Source organism: Corvus moneduloides, chromosome 1 (assembly GCF_009650955.1).
Source record: "Corvus moneduloides isolate bCorMon1 chromosome 1, bCorMon1.pri, whole genome shotgun sequence".
Lineage (NCBI taxonomy): Eukaryota > Metazoa > Chordata > Aves > Passeriformes > Corvidae > Corvus > Corvus moneduloides.
In genome coordinates, this window is record NC_045476.1 from 64,767,780 (window position 1) to 64,789,072 (window position 21,293).

General features: G+C 40.5%; 1 protein-coding gene across 13 annotated transcripts; it reads left to right on the forward strand.

Moving 5' to 3' along the window:
* The first annotated feature begins 32 nt into the window (after window positions 1-32).
* On the forward strand, window positions 33-21,189 carry PTER (phosphotriesterase related). 13 transcript variants are annotated; one of them, XM_032113265.1, is made up of 8 exons: window positions 665-2,248; window positions 3,373-3,449; window positions 4,648-4,827; window positions 5,976-6,125; window positions 11,049-11,523; window positions 13,235-13,500; window positions 16,858-16,998; window positions 20,349-21,189. In XM_032113265.1, the coding sequence occupies exons 5-8, from the start codon at window positions 11,092-11,094 to the stop codon at window positions 20,557-20,559; spliced, it is 1,050 nt and encodes a 349-aa protein (XP_031969156.1). In that variant the 5' UTR covers window positions 665-2,248; window positions 3,373-3,449; window positions 4,648-4,827; window positions 5,976-6,125; window positions 11,049-11,091; the 3' UTR covers window positions 20,560-21,189. The 13 variants fall into 13 exon arrangements, with proteins under 13 accessions (XP_031969180.1, XP_031969190.1, XP_031969200.1 ...); XM_032113299.1 differs by lacking the exons at window positions 665-2,248; window positions 5,976-6,125 and adding an exon at window positions 61-131; XM_032113282.1 differs by lacking the exons at window positions 665-2,248; window positions 5,976-6,125 and adding an exon at window positions 138-650.
* The last annotated feature ends 104 nt before the right edge of the window (window positions 21,190-21,293 follow it).

Sequence of the window (21,293 nt, forward strand, 5' to 3'; positions counted from 1 at the left end):
ACCGCCCCCAGCCTGCTCCACCACTCGCTCCCGTCCCCGGGAAGTCCCGCCCCGCTCGGGGCGGTCGCGGCTCTTTGCCCGCCAGGGGCCTGCGGGGTGCGGTGCTGCTGGCGGAGGGTCCGGCCCGCGGGGTGAGCGCCCGGGACCCGGGGAACGTCTGCGGAGCTGCTCCGCGACCTCCCGCGGCCCAGAGCCATGCCGGGCTCCCCCTTGATGCCCTTGGCTCCCCCTTGATGCCCTCGGCCCGACAAGGTGCCCGGGCCGGGAAACTTGGCCCGAGTTGAGGGGCGAGAGCGGCTTGCGCCCGCTGCGCTGCTGGCCCGGGAAGGCCGGAGGCGGGAGAGCGGGAAGCGGCCGGCGGCGCTCCGGACTGGGGCGGGCGGGGAGCGCAGGGCTGTGCCGGGGCTCGGGCCGCGGGTCAGGGCTGCGGCGCGGCCCGGCCCACCCGGTACAGCCCCGGCTGCGGAGCGGCTGCGGGACGAGGGGCAGAGGTGGCCGGGACGGCGGTGCTGGGTCAGGCAGGCCTCCTGCGGGGAGCCCCGCGGCACGTCTGAAGTGCGAGGGGACGAGCAGCTCTCTGCAAAAGCGTTTTACAGCACCAGATGATAGTTATCAGCAGAATAAGCCTCGAGCTTAGGCGGCTTCACTGTGTGAGTGCAGCTACGCTGCTATTATTAGTGCTGGTATTTAATATTTGTACAGCCATAACAAGTTAAATATTGGAACTACGTCCTCTCTAGTACTCCTCTCCCGACAGTTCCCGAGGGTGTCTCTGTGAAGGAACAAATGCCTCAATCCAAAACTGGGACCTTCAGAGCCTGCCTTCAGCTGCCTCTCCATCTGGAAGCACTAGCAGCCCTCTGCAAGATGCTTCCAGAGTTGTTCAGGCTTGTCAAGGCTCAGGAGCAAAGCTCCAGACTTGCCTGTGTGCCCTGTTGGGATTCCTACACCATGCATGTTCTCCGTGGCCTGAGGCGTGCTGCCCTTTCCAAGACACAGATGCAGCAGGCTCCCTACTCCCCTGGCACCAGCTTGGTGAGCTGCGGAGGGGAGGCTGAATTGAGCGAGGGAGGTCCAGCTCCCCCTGCCAGGTGTGCACGGTAGCAGTCACTGCTGGGCAGTGGCCTTGGGTTTTGGCAACTCCTCTGCAGCAGGTCTTGTGTTGTGGTTAGTTTGGTCGCGAGTTGAAGCGCACAGGTCCGGTTGGTGATGTATGTATGATCTCTAAGATACCTGTAACCGTAATCCTTTTTTTCAGGTGTCTGTTGTTAAGGGTGGTGTCTTCTGTGTGCTAGAGGCTTGTGACAGTTCTTGAATGAAACAAATTTTTAGCTCGAGGTCACATTTGGGAAATTTTGTTTTACTTGTCTGGAATTCCCTTCTGTTTTACACTGGATACATTATTCACCATCCTCTGTCATAATACGTTCTGTAGTGTTTAAAGGTTGTTGCCTTCTTTCTGCTGCAGGCTGTGTTTCAGTGATGGGTGAAGTGATGCTTCTAATAGGTAGTTTTGTATCATTTTGTCAGGTACTTTGGGATTGTTTTATGAAAGACTACGTAAGTGTCATTTATTATTATGAATGCCTCTCATGTTTGGAATTTACCAGACATAATATTTGCCATCCTGTCACCATCATCACATTCATTTTCATAGTTATAATCAAAGGTGGCAACAATGGCATTCAGATGCTTAATTATACTTCATGTAGGTGACCAGTGCTAACTTATTAAATTAATGCATGGTGCAGCAGGAACAAGTGTCACAGCTTCCCTCTGTGGTTAGGGAGCCATCAGCTTGCTTCTCACACATAAAAATCAGTATACAGTGAAGCATATGGCACCAGTGAGTTCTGTGTTTATTAAAGGACTATTCCTCTGAACATTCTGTGAATTTTTTTCCTTATTTCACTTGATGTAGATCTAAAATGTTTTTCCTGTCTTTCAGGACTTGAAATACTGAACAAATTCATTTTTTTGTTAGATGAAACCAAGACTTCTTAAGGCTCATGAAAACAGTGAGACTTCTGCTTGCATCAGACTGGCCACCTGTCTGGTATGGGGAGGATTAGAGATCCATGTAGACTGTGGAAACCTAAGGTTGAAGTCCCTGGTTTGATTCAGAGCAGTTTTGAACTTCTTAACATTTTCTGCATTTCTGGAGAACTGGATTGCCAGCTGTGTTGGAAGGGAAAGGGAGTATCCCATCCCTCTAGTTCCAAGAAGAAATTACATCTTCTCAAAACTGGTAGGGTGAAGCAGGTTTCCTGCTTTAATGTCATTTTTCTGGTCACAAATTAAAAAGCTTCCTCAGAATTTTCTAAGCAGTGGCCATGTGTTTGGTCTGATAGTAATATGTATGTTGGTAATAATCCAAGAAAAGCATTTTATCCTAACAATAGCTGGGATATGTTTCACAAGTACTTAATTACTCAGATAAAAAGGAAGTACGAAGAAGGGCCGCCACCACCACCATCATCTCTTAGATGACAGCTTTAGGAAAATCACAGTTTTTTACTTGGATCTCAGAAACATGTAGAATCACTCTTCTCAAAGATATTCTGAAACCCTACTTTCGTGTAGCAAAAGCCACAGGGTTTTTATTGGCGTAACTTTTGTGGAGGAGGGAGGACCAAAGAATGGTATGTTAGCTGCTGAACTACTCCCTTTTTCTGCTCTTCTGGGATCTCACTTCTTTCCTCAAAATGTGAAAGGAGAATTGTTTTATCCCACAGTTGTCTTTTCCCTGTCCAGAGTTGCTACAGTGAGGATTAGTGATCAAGTGAAAGGAATTTACCTCTTTTTTTAGATGTGATTTGTGTACCTTTTGGCAGATGGGTCATTTTCAGATGGGTCTGGAAATCTTCCACTGGTTTTAATGCTTGAACTCTGGTGTTCTGTAAGCTTTATTGGTGGACTTTGTTCTTTGTTGTTCACTTTAGACTGGGTAGCAAGGGGTTTTTTTTGAAAATAGTTAATAGTTTTCAGGACAAAAATACTGAGTTTGTATCTTCTTTCAGAAATACAAAAAGGCAAAACAGTGGCAGGGTTCTCTGTCCAGTTCTGGTTAAGACTGAGGATTCAGCAATACCTGGAAAGGAAGCAGAAGGTTATGTAGGAGACCTGACAATTTTATCAGCTTGTGTGTGTTGGTCGTTCCTAGCATTCCACTGTTGTTCCCAGGTGGGGGTAAGAACTTTAAAACAACAGGAGTTGTATAAGCAAGAGGTCATTGACTCTGACCGCTGACAAAGCATGCAGACTCTGTAAAGGCGTTCTCTAAGGTAAAAGATACTCCTTGAATTACACCCATCAGCTTTGAGCTTTCACTTGTCTCACATTAACTTTTCTTGTGTGGCCTTGTTTCTTTAGAGCAGAAGTGGATTTTGAGAAGGGCATACAGCTTCCATTTCCTGACACAAAGCCACAGTCCAAAGGCTTTTCTCCAGGTATTTTTTCCCATTAGGTCTTCAGATTGGTTGCAAATTTTGTGATGCAGTTGTTTGCAGTAGTGGGACACTGAATTTAGTTCTGTACATCTAAGCTCATCACTCCCTAGTAAAGAAGGTGGTTTTCTGGAAGCCTGTGCTTATTTCAGTTGCTGCAGTCTGTAATATTTAATGAGACATTAAACCCAATCCCTATGCTCTTTTCCACCATGCATGGCTTTACAGGTCTCAGTGGATCAGTGACTGGTGTGTTCTGTGGCAAAGCTGATGTTGGGGTTCATTCATCTGAATTTTTCTTGATAGTAATGTTCAGTCTTGATCAAGAAGTAGTAATGCACATCACTCATCCATTGCTCAGATTTGTATAGTGCATTTCTGCATGTAAAGATCATAGAGTGATTTGGTGTGGCTGTGTAAGACTGTACAAGTGAGTGATAATGCTCCACCCAGAATGCTTACTGCAATGTTTAAGCTCATATGAAAATATGTGTGTGACCTTAAGTAGAGAGAAAACCAGTAAAAGTCAATGAGAATAACAGCAAAGGGTAGAGTTAGATGTATGCTTGTTTCAAATTTGAAATTTAGAGGGAATAAAGGCTGGATATGCATTCCTGAAAAGGAGACTTTTTTTCCTACATCTTGTTGTCCTAGCAAGAGAGTATGTATTTGTGCCCTAGAACCCATGAGAAGCAAATGTGATTCCATTAAGTCTTAAGAACATGAATGTATGTATTAACATGCAGGACTTAGCCCATATTTGCATATAGCATAATGTGACTTCAGTTCTGATTTTTGGCCTAAAAACACTATGTGTGCATGTAAAATATAATTAATGTAATGTTTGACCCTGGAGGAGAATTTTTATCTGACCTTTTATCAGGAGTAATTTTGGAAGCTGCCCAGAATGAAAAATCCCTGAAGTTCTTCTAAAGGAGATGTTAATGAAAAAACACTTAGGGGTATGCTGGTCTCAGATCTCTCTGAGGAAGAGAAACTTCAATGTGACTTTGCTCAGAGAAGCCTAGATTTTGAGACTGTTATCTGCACAGAAATAAGGTAAAATAGAAGTCTGAGCATTCTGGTCACAACAGCTAAACTTTAACCAAATTAAAAAAAAAAATGTGCAAAGTTCTATGTGCAGAGTGACTTAGACTCTGCTTCTTGGGGCAAATCACGCGTGCTTGCTTTGATCACAAAGGTTTGTGCACCCTGCAAGACCAGTACTGCGCTTGTTCTGGTGTGGCAGTTCGACTGTGAGGAAGCAATCTGCTTTAGAGATGCCTGGCTCAAAGCCTGGCTGGAGCCAGAATGTGATCCTCAAGCCTTGCAAAGCCTGAAGGTCTGTCTGCCACAAGCTGAGCCACAGAGGGAAGCCGCTGTAAGAATTTTCTCTTACCTTTCAGGTGAACATTTAAAAGCTTTGCTTCTCACTTACCCAGCTCCTTATCAGAGTGTGCCTTTCAGAGGTTCGGAGGGCAGGGGCTCAATATATTGGCCTTTCCCGTATGTGTACTAGTGTTTACATTTCTCTTAAAATTTAAGTGACTTTGCTTTTGGGTTGTAGAACATTCACAGTGCCACTCAAGCAATGTAGCTGCTGTGGAGTGTGTGTACCTGCATATTTTGATGGGACTTTTCTTTATCACAGTTGGATGATATAAGGCTTGGTTAAAGCTCTTGTAATTTTTTTTTCATAGCACATACTGTAACCTTATATAAAGTCTTTGTTTTAGTATTCCTTGTCACTTCTGTAGTGTAAAGGCTTTTTGTTTGTTCAAACCATATATAGAAAATTTAGCAAAAAGCAATATGTAGCATTTCTTTTAGCTTGGCTTCTTAGGGAAATATGTTTCTGAATGGTTTGTGGACCAGAAGTAGGTTACTGAAGGCCACAACATTAACCCACTATTCTGAGTATTTCCAGAATAGTGTGTTTCATGGAAAAATGTGGCCAGGTAGAGTAGATGATGCTTTTTGAATACTCCCCCCCAAGAGTTCTCTAGGCTTTGAATCTGTTGGCCAATTTCTACCCAGTTGAGAGCTTACACATCCAAAATGATGAGGACTGTATGCATGCTGCATGAAGATACAGCCATCCAAAGGTGTGAAAGTGAAGGTGCCCCACTAAGGGAAGAGCTGCAGCATATGCTCCTGGGGGGTTAGGCAGGAGTTTGTGTAGGAAAGGGGCACCTCTCTTCTTACTCCTCTCTCATAAGAGCTTTATTCAAGGCATAAAAAATCTCCCATGTGACATTGTTCCTTAGGACACAAAGCTTTGAGTTAGCTTGAAGTTCAGAAAATCATGGTAATCTCGTAGCTCCATTTTGGGAGAGGAAAAAGACCAGTGTCACTTCTGACCATTGTCAGTTCCGAAGACAGGGAAGAACATTTATTACTTTTAATGAAAATAATCTGTCACCTTCGGAGCAGCATATCTGCCATTTCTACAGAAGAGACAGAAGTTTGTCCAGAAACCTCAATTTTTTCAGTACTTCCACTCATTTTCAAATTCTGTTTCTTGGGCAGAATAACCCAAAAGCCGTATAAGATGCATTGTTCTCTCATGTAACACAAACTGGTGATGGTGTGAGTGTGCCTGTGTAGGACTACAGTGTCACAGGCTTTGGAGAACTTTGTGGAGACTGGCGCACAGGGAATTGCTGGGCTAAGTGACAGGTGAGTCAGCATCTGTCCTGGAGCAAATGCAAGTTCTGTTCTGCTGCCCTCAGCCACCCAGCTGTGACAAGCTCTGCTCCACAGTCCCTCTAGCTGTGCTTGCCTGACAACATGCATGAGCAAAAAAGCCATGCTTGCTGAAATCTGTGTCCAAGGGAGTGCTGGGTTTCAGGTGTGTTTGCGCTGTAATTACCACTCGTGAATATACTTTTGAAGAAGGTAAAGTATATCTGGCATCCATCTGTTGGAGAAGTTAGAAAGCTTGCTTGTCTGGTGGGGAAGAGGAAGAATGGGGAGTATTGAGCAGGCAGTATTGAGTTCCTTCCACTCTGTAAACCTCTACAGGATTGGCAGAAACATGGGGAAAGAGAAAAAGAAGTTAATTTTTAAAATTCTTCCTGACATAGTCTACATATGTTCTCTTACATCTGCCTCTCCTCTTCCTTTGTCTTGCTAACTTTCTCCCTTGTCACAAAATGTTTACATGTGGGGAATGGCGAGATAACACAGCATAGACTAACTAATAGTAATTTCCTACACGTGTCTCATATATTTCTAATTAGTGGCTTTTCCATGCTCTGTAGGGGTTGCTCAAACTAGAATTGAATGCTCAAAACATTTCCTCCATCTGTAAGTATATAGTGAGCCTGTGCTATGTCACATTTCCCAGGACTGCATGGTTGTAAAGGAAAGACCCACTTAAAATGCTCTTGATGCAGCCAGGGCAGCCCTTTTTTCTAAATGGCAGCTGTGTTTAACTTTTTCTGGATACAGTTAATACCTATTGAGCCGTTCTTTTTGCTTTTTTTGGTAAATTTTATGTCACAGCAATCTGGATTTAATGTTGCTCTAATCTCACATTGTAATGTAACAGCAATGAAATGATTCCCACAGCAGTCTACAGAGAATCTGTGGTAATGCCATTAAAATGTGCTTACCGAATCAAAACAAATGCAAAATTAGCATGTGGAAACTGTGTTTGTGATTATAATGTTTCAGCAATATGAGATTACTGTAGGAAGCAACTAATCCAAACCTAGGGGGACTTCCCATTACAAGGCCATTAAAATGACACGATGACTGAAGCACAAGTTTCAGATGGGAAAAGTGGAAACATAAATCTTGTCATCAGTATTCAGGCAAAACATCTATTGAACTCAGTGGAGTTTTTATCAGAGTCAGGAAAGCAGCACCATGACCTTTTCAGTAGCAAGTCTCTTTTCTCTTACCAATACCTCTAGGAAGAATATTTACTTCAGCAGGATTTGGTAGTTGGCTGATGGTGAGAGTTGTATTTTATGCACCATGCAATTGGTGGTTACAAAGATTTGTCCAGCGTTTATTACAAAAATGTTAAGGTATTGTTTCAAGGTTGTTGTGTAATAATACAAGTTTTGGTTATATCTTGAAGTAATTTTCTCAATTTTGTCTGAATTTTTAATTTTCAGGAAATATAATTTATTTCTCTCTTTATACAGCGCCCAGAGCTGAGAAGTCTTGGTCTGTGCAGGAGCTCCTTGGCAATACTACCACATAAATTAGTGATTTTTCAAAACCAAAATAGCTGTTATTGCCAGATATGAACCTACCTGTTTATCTTCTGTTATAGGAATCAGCACCTTTCCCCCTAACCTCAGACTGGGTTGAGATTAAGGAAATGTAATTCAGATGTCTTATGTAGAACCATCTGAAATATATTTGTCTTGTCCTGGATTGTTTCTTGGCTTGCTCCTTAGTCCATGGAAGGAGGATAACATTACAGAAAGTGACTTGTCCTGTCCTATTACAAGCATCCAAAATAAGCTGGACGAATTGCCTATAGATAACGTTCTTCCATCTCCACTATGAAAATGGTCTAGATGATTGTTCTGTAGTAGACATACATCATTTAAATGGCTAAATGGGGTGGTATGAATGCAGTTCTTGGTGTATGAAAGAAGCAACTTTTTCAGAAGAAAGTTCTGTGTAAAACGTGGCATGCAAGTCACAAGAAAAACACACAAACGTTGATTTCTGTAGTAACATATGCATACTTAAATTAAATATGAATCCTTCTTCCATTTAAAAGCTATTTGCACCTAAATTCTGTTTTAAAAATACTTAATTAAATTCTGATTCCATCAAGTGAATCTTATTAGGAATAACGTATCATAGCATAATCAGAGTAGGCTGTTTATGTGAATGAGAGTAGGGAAGATATCAGGATAGTGGTTTCAAAAATAATTCCAGTCACAGATTACTGACTGTCTTTATTTTTTATAATTCTTTTATTAAGAGTGGTGGGTTTCTAAAACTGTGTTAGTAAGCTGGAACAGGCATTAATATATTTTTCATGAAGATAAAATTAGGCCTACTTTAAATGCTCTTTGTGTCAGTTTCCATTTCTTGTGATGCTTCTTATATTTATAAAAATCCTTGGCCTCAGTCAAAAAGCTTCTGTAAATTCTGTATGTGAGCTATAATCTGAAATCTAGAGTTTAAAAATCAACAGGTTGTGTCTGCTACAAGAGAAACCTGGCACGGGAATTGGTAATTTTAGATGTTTCCTGCCGTTACAAATCACAAGACAGCAGCCTCAGATCTCACATGAGCAGCCATTGGGTCTTCGCAATGGGCAGGCCAGATTAATTGAGGGTAATCAACTTTTCTTCAAAGTGATAATCTGAAAGCAAGCAAAAATTCACAGTTGATTAGAGTGGCCTTTTTGAGTAACTGCAGTATTAAATAACTAAGCGGCTGAAGTGTAAGATTGTTAAGGAAACAGACTGTAATTGATTTGTGTCAAGCTTTATCAAAAGAAATTAAATACTTGTATATTTAATTGTACATAGGTTTGGTTTGCTAACTTAATAAATGGATTGGAAAATTGTCAGTAAACATGGGGAAAGAGAAATGTGAATCCAATGCAGAGGGTAGTTATCACTCTTTGCTGTCAGGGTTTTACTGAATGCCAGAGCATAGATACTTAACATTAAAAAAAAAAAAAAAAAAGGTAAAAAAATAAAGCAAAGGTAATGCTTAGAATTATGTCAGTTGCTTTGCTGTGCGTATAAGAATGACTCAGATCACTGAACTTTCTCCGAAATAGTGGGTTGCTCTATATAGAGCACCAGCCTTCTTCAAGGATGGAATTAACGACTGCTTAATTGAATTGCAGCTAGGAGCAGTTTCTGACTAAGACAGGTATTTTGCTTTGAATTATTTGCTCAAGAATAATATTTTCTGAAATCATGCACTTCTTAATTTGTTTGGAAGAAAAATAAATTGTTCTATTAATCAGCCAGCTGATTAATAGCCAGCTGATTCAGTCTGTTCTATGAGAGTAATTATTCTTCTACCTTCTCAGACAAGTTAACGTGCTAGTTCAGGAAAGAAATTCCTAAAAGAACAGTTCTTCCTAAGTCTACTTATATACAAGGCAAGTAAACATAGTCAGTCAGTCATTTCTCTTTTTTACGGATGGCCAACTCCTCTTACTGCAGTGAGCCCCAGCACTATGGACTTCACCAGGGAGGCAATAGCTGCCTTTTCTGGGGTCTGGGTCACTTTTGTGCATTGATGCTCTGACAGTGACTGCTTCTCATGAGATCAAAGTATCTGCAAAGAGATCTTGATGTTCCTGTGCCCTTTGATATGTAGAGTTCAGTGCCCTTCAGATTTCAGTTTTTCTGTCATCCTGGTAGATTAACCTTAGCAGTTAAAAGGAAAATGTCCTCTGAGGGCTTTACCAGTAACAAACCCATGTTTATGACATTATTCACTAAAAGGGAGGCAAAAATGGGAAAGACCTTTCTCTCTTTAATCAATAATGCATGCTCTAGTTAGTCCTTTCCTCTGGACATGATTAAACATGTATTTTGTTTCATAACTGATGATTTTGGTTGTGTAGGGATTTTAACTATATATCCCCAAGCCTTTGTGACTAGCATCAGGGAGATCTAACATGAACTGGTTAGTCAGGACTACCCCCACTACTCAAGGGAAAAAAATTAAAATCCCAATGGGGAGAGCTGCAGTTAATTCTAACCTGCAGTGAGTCAGGCCAAACTGGCACAGGGCCTTCAACATGAACCAGTTGCAGACTGTAACCTCAGTGTTTGTCTTTGTCACTGCTCATTTGAAGTTTTGAGAAGTAACATTGTTTCATTTGTGTTAAAGATGAATTAAAAAGTGTCTGAGATGCTGAGCTGTATATAAATTGTTAGATTAAGGTCTGTTCTTCGCTGGTAAAATACTTGGCCAGTGAAGTACTTCGGCTTCTCCACCGCTGTTTGTGGGCTGTGCTGTATCTTTGGCAACTGTTGTCAGCCTTAGAGGAGTGGTCCTGGGCTGTTCCAGACCTCCAGAGCGCAGCTGTCAGGAGAACCTGAGTCCTGCTGTAGCCAGAGGAGCAGATTATCACCCCTACTCCTGCCTTCCACTTAGAGGGGGGCAGACAAGGTGCCCAAACACAGACAGCTTCCTCGGCATGCGAGGGGGACATTGAGTCTTGGAGGCCACAGATAAACTGAACATACCAGTAAGGAATATTCAGGCTTGGTGCCAAGTGTGTTCATCTGGTGGCTGAAGCTGACAAAATTTGACAGCTGCTGAAGAGCAAAGAATCCTAAATGAACTTACAGTGGTTGTTATTAAATAGGAAACATTTATCTTAATGTGATACTGACTGCAGCACAATAAATGATTGCAATTTCCAGGTACTGAAATATGATGTGTTTATGTTACTGGAGTACTGATACAAGTACAGTTGGTTAAAATAAATGCCTTGGTTTTCATATTGACCACCCTGCTGCAAACAGCTTTTGGGAACATCCCAGTGAACACACACAGTGTGTAGGTACATGTGCAAGAGATTTCAGAAACTGCCTGAGAAAGCACTGCTCTTTCTGAAATGTTTTTGTTTCCTTTCTTCTTCCTTCCCAGACTCCTTTAGGATCTGTTTTTTTTCCCCCTTTGTTAAAGAAAAATGCCTTCCTTGAGTGGAAAAGTGCAGACTGTCTTGGGCCCTGTGGAGCCAGACTGTCTTGGCTACACATTAACTCATGAACACTTGACAATGAACTACAGCAGCTGCTTTTGTCCACCTTCTCCAGGCCAAGAGCCTTTGTCTAATGGGCCCATTGAGATGAAGAACTTGTTTTGGATTAAGCAAAATCCCTACAGCCATAAAGAAAACCTTCTTTTGTATCAGGAAACAGATGCTGTGAGGGAGGAGCTGCTGCATTTTAAAGCAGCAGGTGGTGGGACGATTGTGGAAAACACAACTACAGGAATTGGCCGGGATGTGAATACTTTGAAGAAACTTGCTGAAGAAACTGGAGTTCATATTATTGCTGGTGCTGGGTTTTATGTGGATTCCACTCATTCTTCTCAAACACAGGCCATGACAGTGGAGCAGGTAAGTCTTAACCATTGCTTCAGTGTCTCTGTCCTGTGAATTATCTCTGGGTAAGCCAAAGTTGGAGAGAGGTTCCAGTAAAATAGATGAAATAAAGAGGTTCTCAGTGTAGAAAACAGGATCAGCATTACTGCTCGTGTGTAATAGCTGGAGGAGCACTGCTTGCATGCGCTTGGGTTATCTGTCAGAATTTCCAGTTCTTAAGCTCCGTTTTCTCTGAGGGGTTTGTTATAATGCAACAGTAAGAGGAAAATACAGTATTTCATATGTGGACATGTGGTACACCACCAATTATCTTGAGTTTTTTACTATTTTTTAAGGAAGGATTTTATCCTGGCTACCTCTTTTGTCACTTTTTCTGGCTAATTGCTTCCCAGTGAGTTTACCCAGCATTCGTGTAAAAATCATAAATAATTGCAATATTTATAGGACAGTTGTAAATTATTGCTCTGCTCAGGCTGTGTGTTATAGCTCTCTATCATTTGTCCAGGCTTTTCAGGGCATAGTCTACATCAGGCTGTTTGTACGGTGACTAAGACAATGTGTTAATAATAACTGAGGTCTCCAGATACTCCTATAATAATAAATATTCATCTTTTATTAAGAAAATGTGGTGATAAGGAGAAGAGGGAATGGAACTCTCCAAGGTAGGAGGCTGTGAATGTGTATGAATAGAGCTGAGAAATTTTTTTTTTAGTCTGTTGCCGTTTACAAATGAGTCAAATTAATTTTAAAAATCAGTGGTCAAAACTTGAGCAGTGCTGCCAACAAAACTGGACCCAAGCAGGCCCAAACTACACTACAGTACTGCTTTTCGTAAGTGTTCTTCCATTGCTTGAAATACAAATAGATACAAATAGAATAGATACAAATAGATTTCCAAGGCAAAAGTTTCCCTTCTGTGTTTGGTGGGCTGATGGGAGACCCACAGATTTCCTGTACTCAGCACTTAGAAGGTAGGCTATCATCAGTGCCGTTTTGTGCTCTCAATTCTGAATGTATGCTTAAGATATATGGCCTATTCCAGGAAAGAAAAACGAAAGCTTTCATGGCAAACTAGTTTTATTAAGAGATTCTGATATTTTTGTTAATGGATGTTCTAAAGCAGGCTAATTTTGATCCTGTGAATTTGTCAAATGAGCTTTGTTTTTGTAGTTCTGAAGTCAGCAGAGCTCCTGTTGTTTTACGTTGGCATTGCCATAGGCAGGTTTTGCCTTAAACTTATCTCTTCAGGATGCTCGCCAGAGTTTCTCCCTTTCCTATCTGAATGACAAAAGTTTCCTTATTCTCTGCTCCCTTGTTTTGCAAAAAATTACATTGAGTTGTGTCTGGAGCCAATTCAGGAGTGCAAGGCAAAGGTTTTGGAATAAACTAACCTTTTTTTTTTTTTTAAAGAAAATTTAATCTCTGCCTAAATCAGAGTTCAAATTACGTGTAGACCAGCTTTCTTGGTGAACCTGGACAAATGTGTGAGTGGATACTGTTAAACTGATTTGCTTCTGTGTTTATTTTGGTCTTGGTGAATGGCTGGCATAACATTAGTTGACAGAAACCAGATTTTAACTGCAGTGTTTTCACACATGCAGCTGTTAATTAAATAAATTCTGAAAGACCTTGGGAGTATAACTAGCCCAGTGTCCATAGGCCAAATCTGATGGTATTTAACACAAATAGTATTAATAACCAAAAATCTCATTTTACTGTTCTCTAGCTGGCAGGGATTATTGTTGATGAGGTACTCAAAGGAGCAGATGGGACTAATATCAAGTGTGGTGTGGTGGGAGAAATAGGTTGCTCCTGGCCTTTGACTCCGAGTGAACACAGAGTGCTTCAGGCAACAGCACAGGCTCAGTCCCAGCTTGGGTGCCCTGTTATCATCCATCCTGGCAGGAACAGCGACTCACCTTTCCAGATTATCCGCATTCTGCAGGAAGCTGGGGCTGATGCTTCAAAGACAGTCATGTCTCACCTCGACAGGTAAGGAGACTGTTCTGCTGTGCTTCCACACAACTCACTGGGATTTTGCAAAACTATGCTGGAAAAAGTTGGCATAGATTATTATCCTCAAGTTTACTGACTTAAAGATAAGTGCTTATGTAGAGCCTGATCATCCTTCAGCAATTCAGTCAGGATCAGCTTTTAGATTCACATTGATAAAGATTTTGGTATTTTAAATGCTGGCTTTGAAAGCTTAGGTGAGGGGTTAGGAACAACTGTAGACACATTTAAAAAATGGGAATTCCATGAATTTGGATCCCTGCACAAATCCCTGTATTTACAAAGCACTGGACATTGAGCAGCTCTCACTAAATTGGTTGGGAAGTTGCTGGGCTTCCAGAGCTTTTGAACACTGAGTCACTCTTAATGGCCTTACCAAAATCTCACAGAAGCTAATGGAGATTTCCTTGATTTGGCTGGAGTCTGGATCAAAGCAAAAGGCAGATTTTTAATGTTCTACTACCAGACAGAGGAAATATTGCTTAAAAAGAAAATAGTTGGGTTTTGGATAGTTCATACATAGACCAGATAGTTAACTTTTAGTTTCCTCAAGAACAAAAGCCAGGAGCTCCACATGAGGCATGGAGAGAAATTGGGATGCTTTTCTGTCCCCAGCTTAGAAATACAGCCTCTATTACCAAATCAGTTTTGTATGACCTTGTGTTGCTCATGGTGAGCTGGAATATGTCCAGGCATTGATTAGTTTGGCCAGTTGCTGAATAATGGAGACTATTTGTGGTCATATGATTCTCAGAAATTGGGTTGTTTGCCCTCAGTGTGAATGCAGTGCAGGCAACAGCACTGTGCTCCAAATTTCTCATGGCTACAGGCTCTAAGAGCTTGCAAATCGAGCTACAGGTGTTTGATATTCACACAGAGCTCCTTGTTTTACTTGAGGATTTTAGGAGCATAAAATTCGTGCCATGAAATTATATTTGAGTATTATAAATTAATTCCTTTTCATATTTACCTGTATTCCACTGTATCTATAGCTGTATTTTTCACCCCTTTTTGAAGAAAAAGTGGTTACTTAAATCTTTTTATGAAAGAGGACTGAGCAAGCTGCAGGTATCAGTAGTTATGTAGCCATTTTGGTACAACATAAACATACAATTATGGTTTTTCGCCTCTTGTACATTGTTGTAAATTGTTGAATTAAGTAATTAATTGATAGAAACTAAGCAATATAAGTAGGAAAACAGAGATGCGGTTTCAGTAACAGCTGCTGATGCACAATATGACATTTCCTTATATCTCTTTCTATCATTACTTTCACACATTCAGGTTGGCACTTGCTATAACATAAACTACTGTGAAGTTTGGCTTTGCAATGTGCATTTAACATTTTAAGTCTCCTCCAGTAAGAAAAATCCACGTGGGAGCATCCCAGTCCCTTAAATGTGAGATAAATTTGTATATAGCTCCATATTTCATGTCTGTATTTGACATAGAATGGTAGTTTTACAGTGGATTTACAATGAAATGATAAAACTAAAATGCTGGCTACCATGTCTTGCAATTTAGCACCTTAGAACAAAAGGTAGCACGTATCCATAGTGGAACTATGGTGTACTAAAAGGCAGGGAGCAAAAGCTCTTGAGCCTTGGCTTTAGCCATTTGTTCAGGGTTAAGTTTGTAAAGGACATCAACATCTTGGTTCACTTGATTAACTTTTGTTAGAAGACTCAGAGCAACTGTTATGAATTTGGGGTGTCTGTCCCTGTGGTATTTATGGCTGAGGTCCACATTACAGGATGCTTCACCATTCACCCCCCTCCTTTTCCATGAGCTCATGGCTATTCAGGGACAGTGTTGCACAAACACTCAATTCCAGCTCAGAGATCAGCAATTTGTACTGGGAACTGCTGCTGTTGCTACATCTTTGTGGATCACAGTGGACCCCATGGCTGACAAAACTAAGTTCTCCGGCTCTTCGTTGGGATAGAACACCCAAAAGCATGACACTAACAGTAGTTTTAAAAAGAAATTGTTCTGGCTGTGATTTTGAACTAGATTGTTGGGTGTTTTTGCCACCTGCACAGCATTGAATACTCTTGGTGATTGTCTCCCTGTGAACTGAGCCGGGCTGGATCTAAAATAATCTGTTCTTTTGCTCTGCACTTTGAAAACTCACTTGGTGATATGTTCTGTCTCTGTAAACTGTAACATTTATTTTAAAATAACATTTTTTATTAATTACAGTTGGCAAGTCTTAGACTCCTGCTGATGGCAGGCTTGTTTGAACATGGGTTTTCTCTCTCTATACCCATCTGTTCCTCCTACTTGATCTGTTGTTAAGTCATAATATTGAAATTGTGACATCAGTCATTTCCATAGCAACAGACTGTGATGTAATTGTATAAGGTAAAACTGCTTTGTGACATCAACATCTGCAATAATAAACCCCAGCAAACTACTGCCCTTTTGGTTAACTGTGCTGCTCTTGTGGAAACTTGGTTTCTTCTTAAAAAAAAAAAAATTGTAGCAGCTGTAAAGATAAAATCAGATCATTTGAGTGTTTTTGTTTTCCTTTGGACAGCTTATACACTTGGTAAAAATGGTTCAAAGAAAACCCAAAATATTCCAGAAAGCTGTTATTTCTGTTGCCATTATTTTCCAAATGAGTGAGAGGTGTTAGAAGCTTTGTTCCTTCACTTCTCAAATCTGCTGCAAAGCCCATGTCCCAGATGCTCACAGTGCCATTACATATTTTGGTGAGGACGTTTTCTTAAGGTGTTCTGGCCAGATCCCAGTGCAAACAATGATATATTGCTGTTCTAATGGCAATCCAGAAACATCACTGTACAAAATAGAAACTAAAGACAAAATTGTATATTACCGGTGTGTGATGGATGAAACAAGCCCTGGATGAAGCTGTCTCCTGTAACTCTTTTGGGAAAGTAAATCTGTCTTGTGTAAGTAATCCATTGTCTTTTTTTTTTTTTTTTTTTGATGTCACTATGAATTAACCTCCTCCTTAAATGTCCTTCCTTGTTAGGTTGTCTGTTGAGAGGGTTAATGATATCAAAAGTAAGTAACTTTCCTGTTTCTGTTTAAAGGTTATCATAGAGGTTTTCATTATTTCCTGGGGAAAGAGTTGGTTTTGTTCTGGTTTTTTAATGCATGAAATCCCAAATGAATGTAAGAAAGACAATGCTGTGTATCATCTTAAGTTGCATGTGTCAAACAGGAGTCCTGTTTTTCAAATGGGTGAATTAAATCTTAGATTATTGGGTTTTTTCCTTGCAAATAGGAGGTCACAAGACACCTGTTCTCGTACCATAAGAAGTTTTATTCCTGTTACAGTGCTGACTCTGTGTTATTTATGTTCTGCAGGACCATATTTGATACAAAGGAACTTCTCGAATTTGCTAAACTTGGATGCTACTTAGAGTATGACCTATTTGGTACAGAATTCCTTCATTACCAGTTCCATCCGGATATTGACATGCCAAGTGACAATGAAAGAATTGCAAGGTATCTGCTCCCATGCAGTTTTAGCTATAGCATGACCACTGACAAAAAAATACTATTGGTACTTGTTTTAAGGCAGTCACAGAGCGATTCTGCTTGCTGTTCAAAATTGTCTTCTATCATACTAAAATAATGCCATTTTCCCCTGCTGCTGTCACACCTTTAGAGCAGCATGTATCATTTCTTCTGAGAGAAAGATGCAGAATCCCAGTGTTGTAGGAAGTTACTTGAGAAGAAGATCAAGAGCTTTTTAAACTTCATTCTCTGTCCTAATTCCATGTTAATCTGGTTGAATTTTATCATTTACTGAATTTATACAGTCTGTAAAAAGGAAAAGGCTGGAAATACTGTGTATGTGATAGGATTAAGTACTTCTGTTTGAAACACAGTACTGGAAACCTAGTGCTGCTACTAAACATCATCTGAGCCTGTTACATCTCCTCACTAGTGTACTATCCCAGCAAAACTCACTGGTGTTTTGGATGGATTTGATTCTGTGCTTTCGTCTTGAAAAACTGCCTATTTTCTTCCAAGCACTTTATCACCTTTCCTCCCCCTGTCCTTTTGTCCTTTCTCTCTTTTGAAGGATGGGATTCCTGTCTCCTCAGATCTCCCATGCTCCTCACACTCACTCACAATGTGAAAATATTGGCCCCACTGGCAGGATACCTCTTCCCTGCTTCTCATCAGCACCTGCAGTCTCAGCTCAGCTGCACTGCAAATCTGTTGTGCTAACACAAAGTTTTGCCAAGGAGATACATTCTGTGTAAAAACTGTCTGAGAGAAGGTAGGATCAGCTGGGAATGGACACCTCACTCCTTCCACTCCATCTGGAGGTGTGATGCTGCCGTGCTGTTTGTCCACAGTGTTTGTGAGCAGTGAAGTGGCAGATGTCTGAGAGGGGGGTGCCATCCTGCCTGTATCTTTTTTTTCTTCCAGAGTCACAAACAGTTCTTTCCTTCTCCTTGATGAGAAGGATTTTATGATTGCTGATCACTAATGAAGTAACTTCTAGCTTTCCCTTACATTTCAGACATAGCTTCCCTCCCCCTCATTGTCAGATTAATCTTGAAACTGATCTATTTTCAAACTGTTCTCTCCTACGAAGGTGCTGTGGTTATTCCACTCACTGCCAAGCATTTGCTGCTGCTCTTCACACTAGAGATTGTTTCTCTTAACAGTGCTCTCAGTCTTGCAGTCAGTATTTTAAACTGATGCAAGAAATCCACAGTTTTCGCATTTAGAATGAGTAAAGTTGCTTTCTCTGCTGTGCCTCCTGCCCTCTCCTGTGCCATGGAAGGTCAGCATCTACAGAAGCACTGGGGAGTGTATAGAGAGGACTGGACTAGGCCTTAGTTAACAAGTGCATGTTCAACCGTGGCAGAGTGTTCATTCTATCCATGATACTTGCTCAACCACCATCGTCTCTCCTGAAATACTCTAGTGTCTGAGTATTTCTTGCAGCAGGCTGTTCATAAGAAGAAAAGGTGAAAAGTTTGTCTTCTCATTGCACAGTGTGAGTATGTGCATTTGAGTTATAAGTGCCATTAAATGGATATTGATGCACCCACAGTGGACGTAGGATGGCTGGGGCAATCTCCTTAGGGTTTTGTTTCATGAAACAGTACCACAGAGGTAGAAATCAAATTGACCTCTAAGTGAAAATACTGAATGGAAAATATTTGTTCACATCTTTTCTGTTCAAAACATAAACTTCTGTAGTCATAACATACCTACTTGACACAGTTTAGCTGTCTGTGTGTACTTCAGCAGTTTGGCTGCAGTCTACTGCCAATGCAAGCAAAACAGTGACTTTTGTTCTGGGGCAGTTTGGAATCAGAAGCAGGTACTAACTAAATTTACAGGAGTGAGCAAAAAGGAGCAATGGATACAGAATGGAAGGGATTGTATGCCTCCCCAACCCATGACATTACGTCAATATTAAAAGAGGTGATTCTAAGAATATGTTTGGTTGGCAAGGAACTTAGTTCCTCCAGTGCCATTGCTCGTACTCTCTGATTTGCTTGTGGTCTCTCTGTATTTCAGAAATACTTTTGAAGATATCTGGAGGAGATCCTTGTGATGTTGTAACACTATGGTTTATGTAGTGTTGGGCACTGTATGGCACAGTGTATGGTGGGCTTTGAGAGACTGCAACGTTTTACTAAATTCTGTCCTATTTGCCTTCTTTCTGCTGCCTGTGTTGATTAGATCCTGCTACATGTATCCCCTTGTAACTAGTTGTAATAAAAACTGTCAGTAAGGGCTTTCAGATACAGTGCGGTTACTTGCAAGGCTAGTTTTTGTTTTCTTGCTGATCAAAGCATTGTCGGGAAGGTAAGAATTGGAATTTCACAGTGCTGGCAAGTGATGGAATTGGAGGCCTTCATGAGGAATGAGCACTTTCCAGGGCTGGTCTGTCAAACCCTGCCACTTCAATGCTGCAATCCCCTGCTAAACTAAACTGAAGCTTACTGGGAAGCTTAACAGTCATGCAAGACAGGAGTGTAGACATCCACATATTATAAATGCTAAAAAATTAGCTGATCAAAGGATTAAGGCTACCTGAGTGAAACATGGAACCGAAGGACTTGTAGCAGTCCTGCTACAAGGGTGTGACCAGAAGGATTACTTCTTTTTCCAAGCTGACTTGTCATTTTGCCAAGGCTTTTTAGCTGCCCTGCCATATTAGTTCTTATTTCCTGGCGTGTACTAGTGCTGTGCCACGCCAGTCTTACTTATCTTCTTTAATGAACATCTTTGAAATGTGTTTGGATGATAACCATCTATATAGAGTATGATACTGGCAACTGCAAGTTTTTATTAATCTGCTTTGCAAATGTGATTTAACTGAAGATATGGAAGTATATATGTAATTGAGCCAGGCTCCTTAAAGACCTGTCATACACAGAGTCTGGTCATTAGCAAATGTAGTGGGACCAGCTTTGTGACAGTAGTAAGAAGTAACCTGCTGAGAAGGAATTTATGTAGGAAATTATTATTTACTCATGTATATAAAACCTGTGTTCCGTGTATGGTGATGCTGAAGTTCTTGAATTCCTCTGTGGACTTAATGGGTCTGGAAATGCAAAGTCATGTGCCAAAAGGAAAGAATTTTTCTTCTCTGTTTTGATATGTGTGGTGGTGTGTTTTCAGAGGTGGAGGATTTTTCATGCGATAAAAAATGCATTTTAATTTCAGGTAAATGTAAGGAGTATGTCCTCTGAGCACCTAAGTATTTTCTGTTATAATACAGTCCAGCAGTACAGTAACATAAGAAATGTAAATCCTAGTGTGTTCTGTGCTGTTGCAGTGAGAACTTTAACTGACAGGGATGCTTTTAACTTTTGCAGGATTCGTATGCTGATTGATGAAGGCTATGAAGACAGAATTCTGATGGCTCATGATGTGCACACCAAGAACAGGTTGATGAAATATGGAGGTCATGGATATTCACATATCTTTAAAAATATAGTTCCTAAAATGCTAATTAGAGGCATATCCCAAGATAAAATTGATAAAATACTCCTAGCAAATCCAAAGCGGTGGTTGACTTTTAAGTAGGAATAATGAATAAGTATGCCTGTTTTATAGGGAAGCTTGATAAAATTCAGATTTCAGGAGAGCAGGCATTTTGAATTTTTTTTTTCAGAGAAACTGAAAATTATTAAGTAGATACAAACAAACTGATTATAACTTTTCTTTTTAATTAGAACATCAAAATTGTGTACTGTCTCTACACTTTGTCCCTTCTGAAAGTTTGTTTGTGAATGATTTACTGATTCTGAGCCTACCTACAAGATCTTTTCAACTGAAATTTTAAAATAATTGTTTCAAAAGCGTAGTCTAATACTGTTACTGAATGTTACCCCCAAACTACTTTTGAAGATGCATAACCTGGACTTGGAAGGAAATAATAGTTTTCAGTTAAATTTCCTGTCTCGAGGGGCTGATTTTAATCCTTGTAATACTGACAATCTTCTCATTGTCCTTATATTCTTTAAGTGATACTTGATGAAATGTCTGGAACTTTTAAATAGCTTCCATAGACAAGAGAAGGCAAGAGGAATCTCAAATAAATCTAAAAAGATAATCTTTCTTTCTAGTTTAACAATTTACTTAATTGTAACTGAAAATGTAAAAAATACATGGAAAAATATATTTTTGAATAAAGTATTTTGATCACCTCTTAAACTATGTGCGATATTATTACAGATGTCTTTTTCTAATTGCATTAAGTTTTTAACATGAACTTGGAGTCTCACAGCAATCATGTAAAACCTGAAACATACTAGCTT

What these genes read in the sequence shown, in the direction of transcription:
- PTER (XM_032113289.1), top strand. Translation starts at nt 11,092, where the DNA reads ATGCCTTCCTTGAGTGGAAAAGTGCAGACTGTCTTGGGCCCTGTGGAG. An exon ending in AGGCCATGACAGTGGAGCAG is followed by an intron (nt 11,524 to 13,234) that starts GTAAGTCTTAAC and finishes ACTGTTCTCTAG; the next exon opens with CTGGCAGGGATTATTGTTGA. An exon ending in GACAATGAAAGAATTGCAAG is followed by an intron (nt 16,999 to 20,348) that starts GTATCTGCTCCC and finishes TAACTTTTGCAG; the next exon opens with GATTCGTATGCTGATTGATG.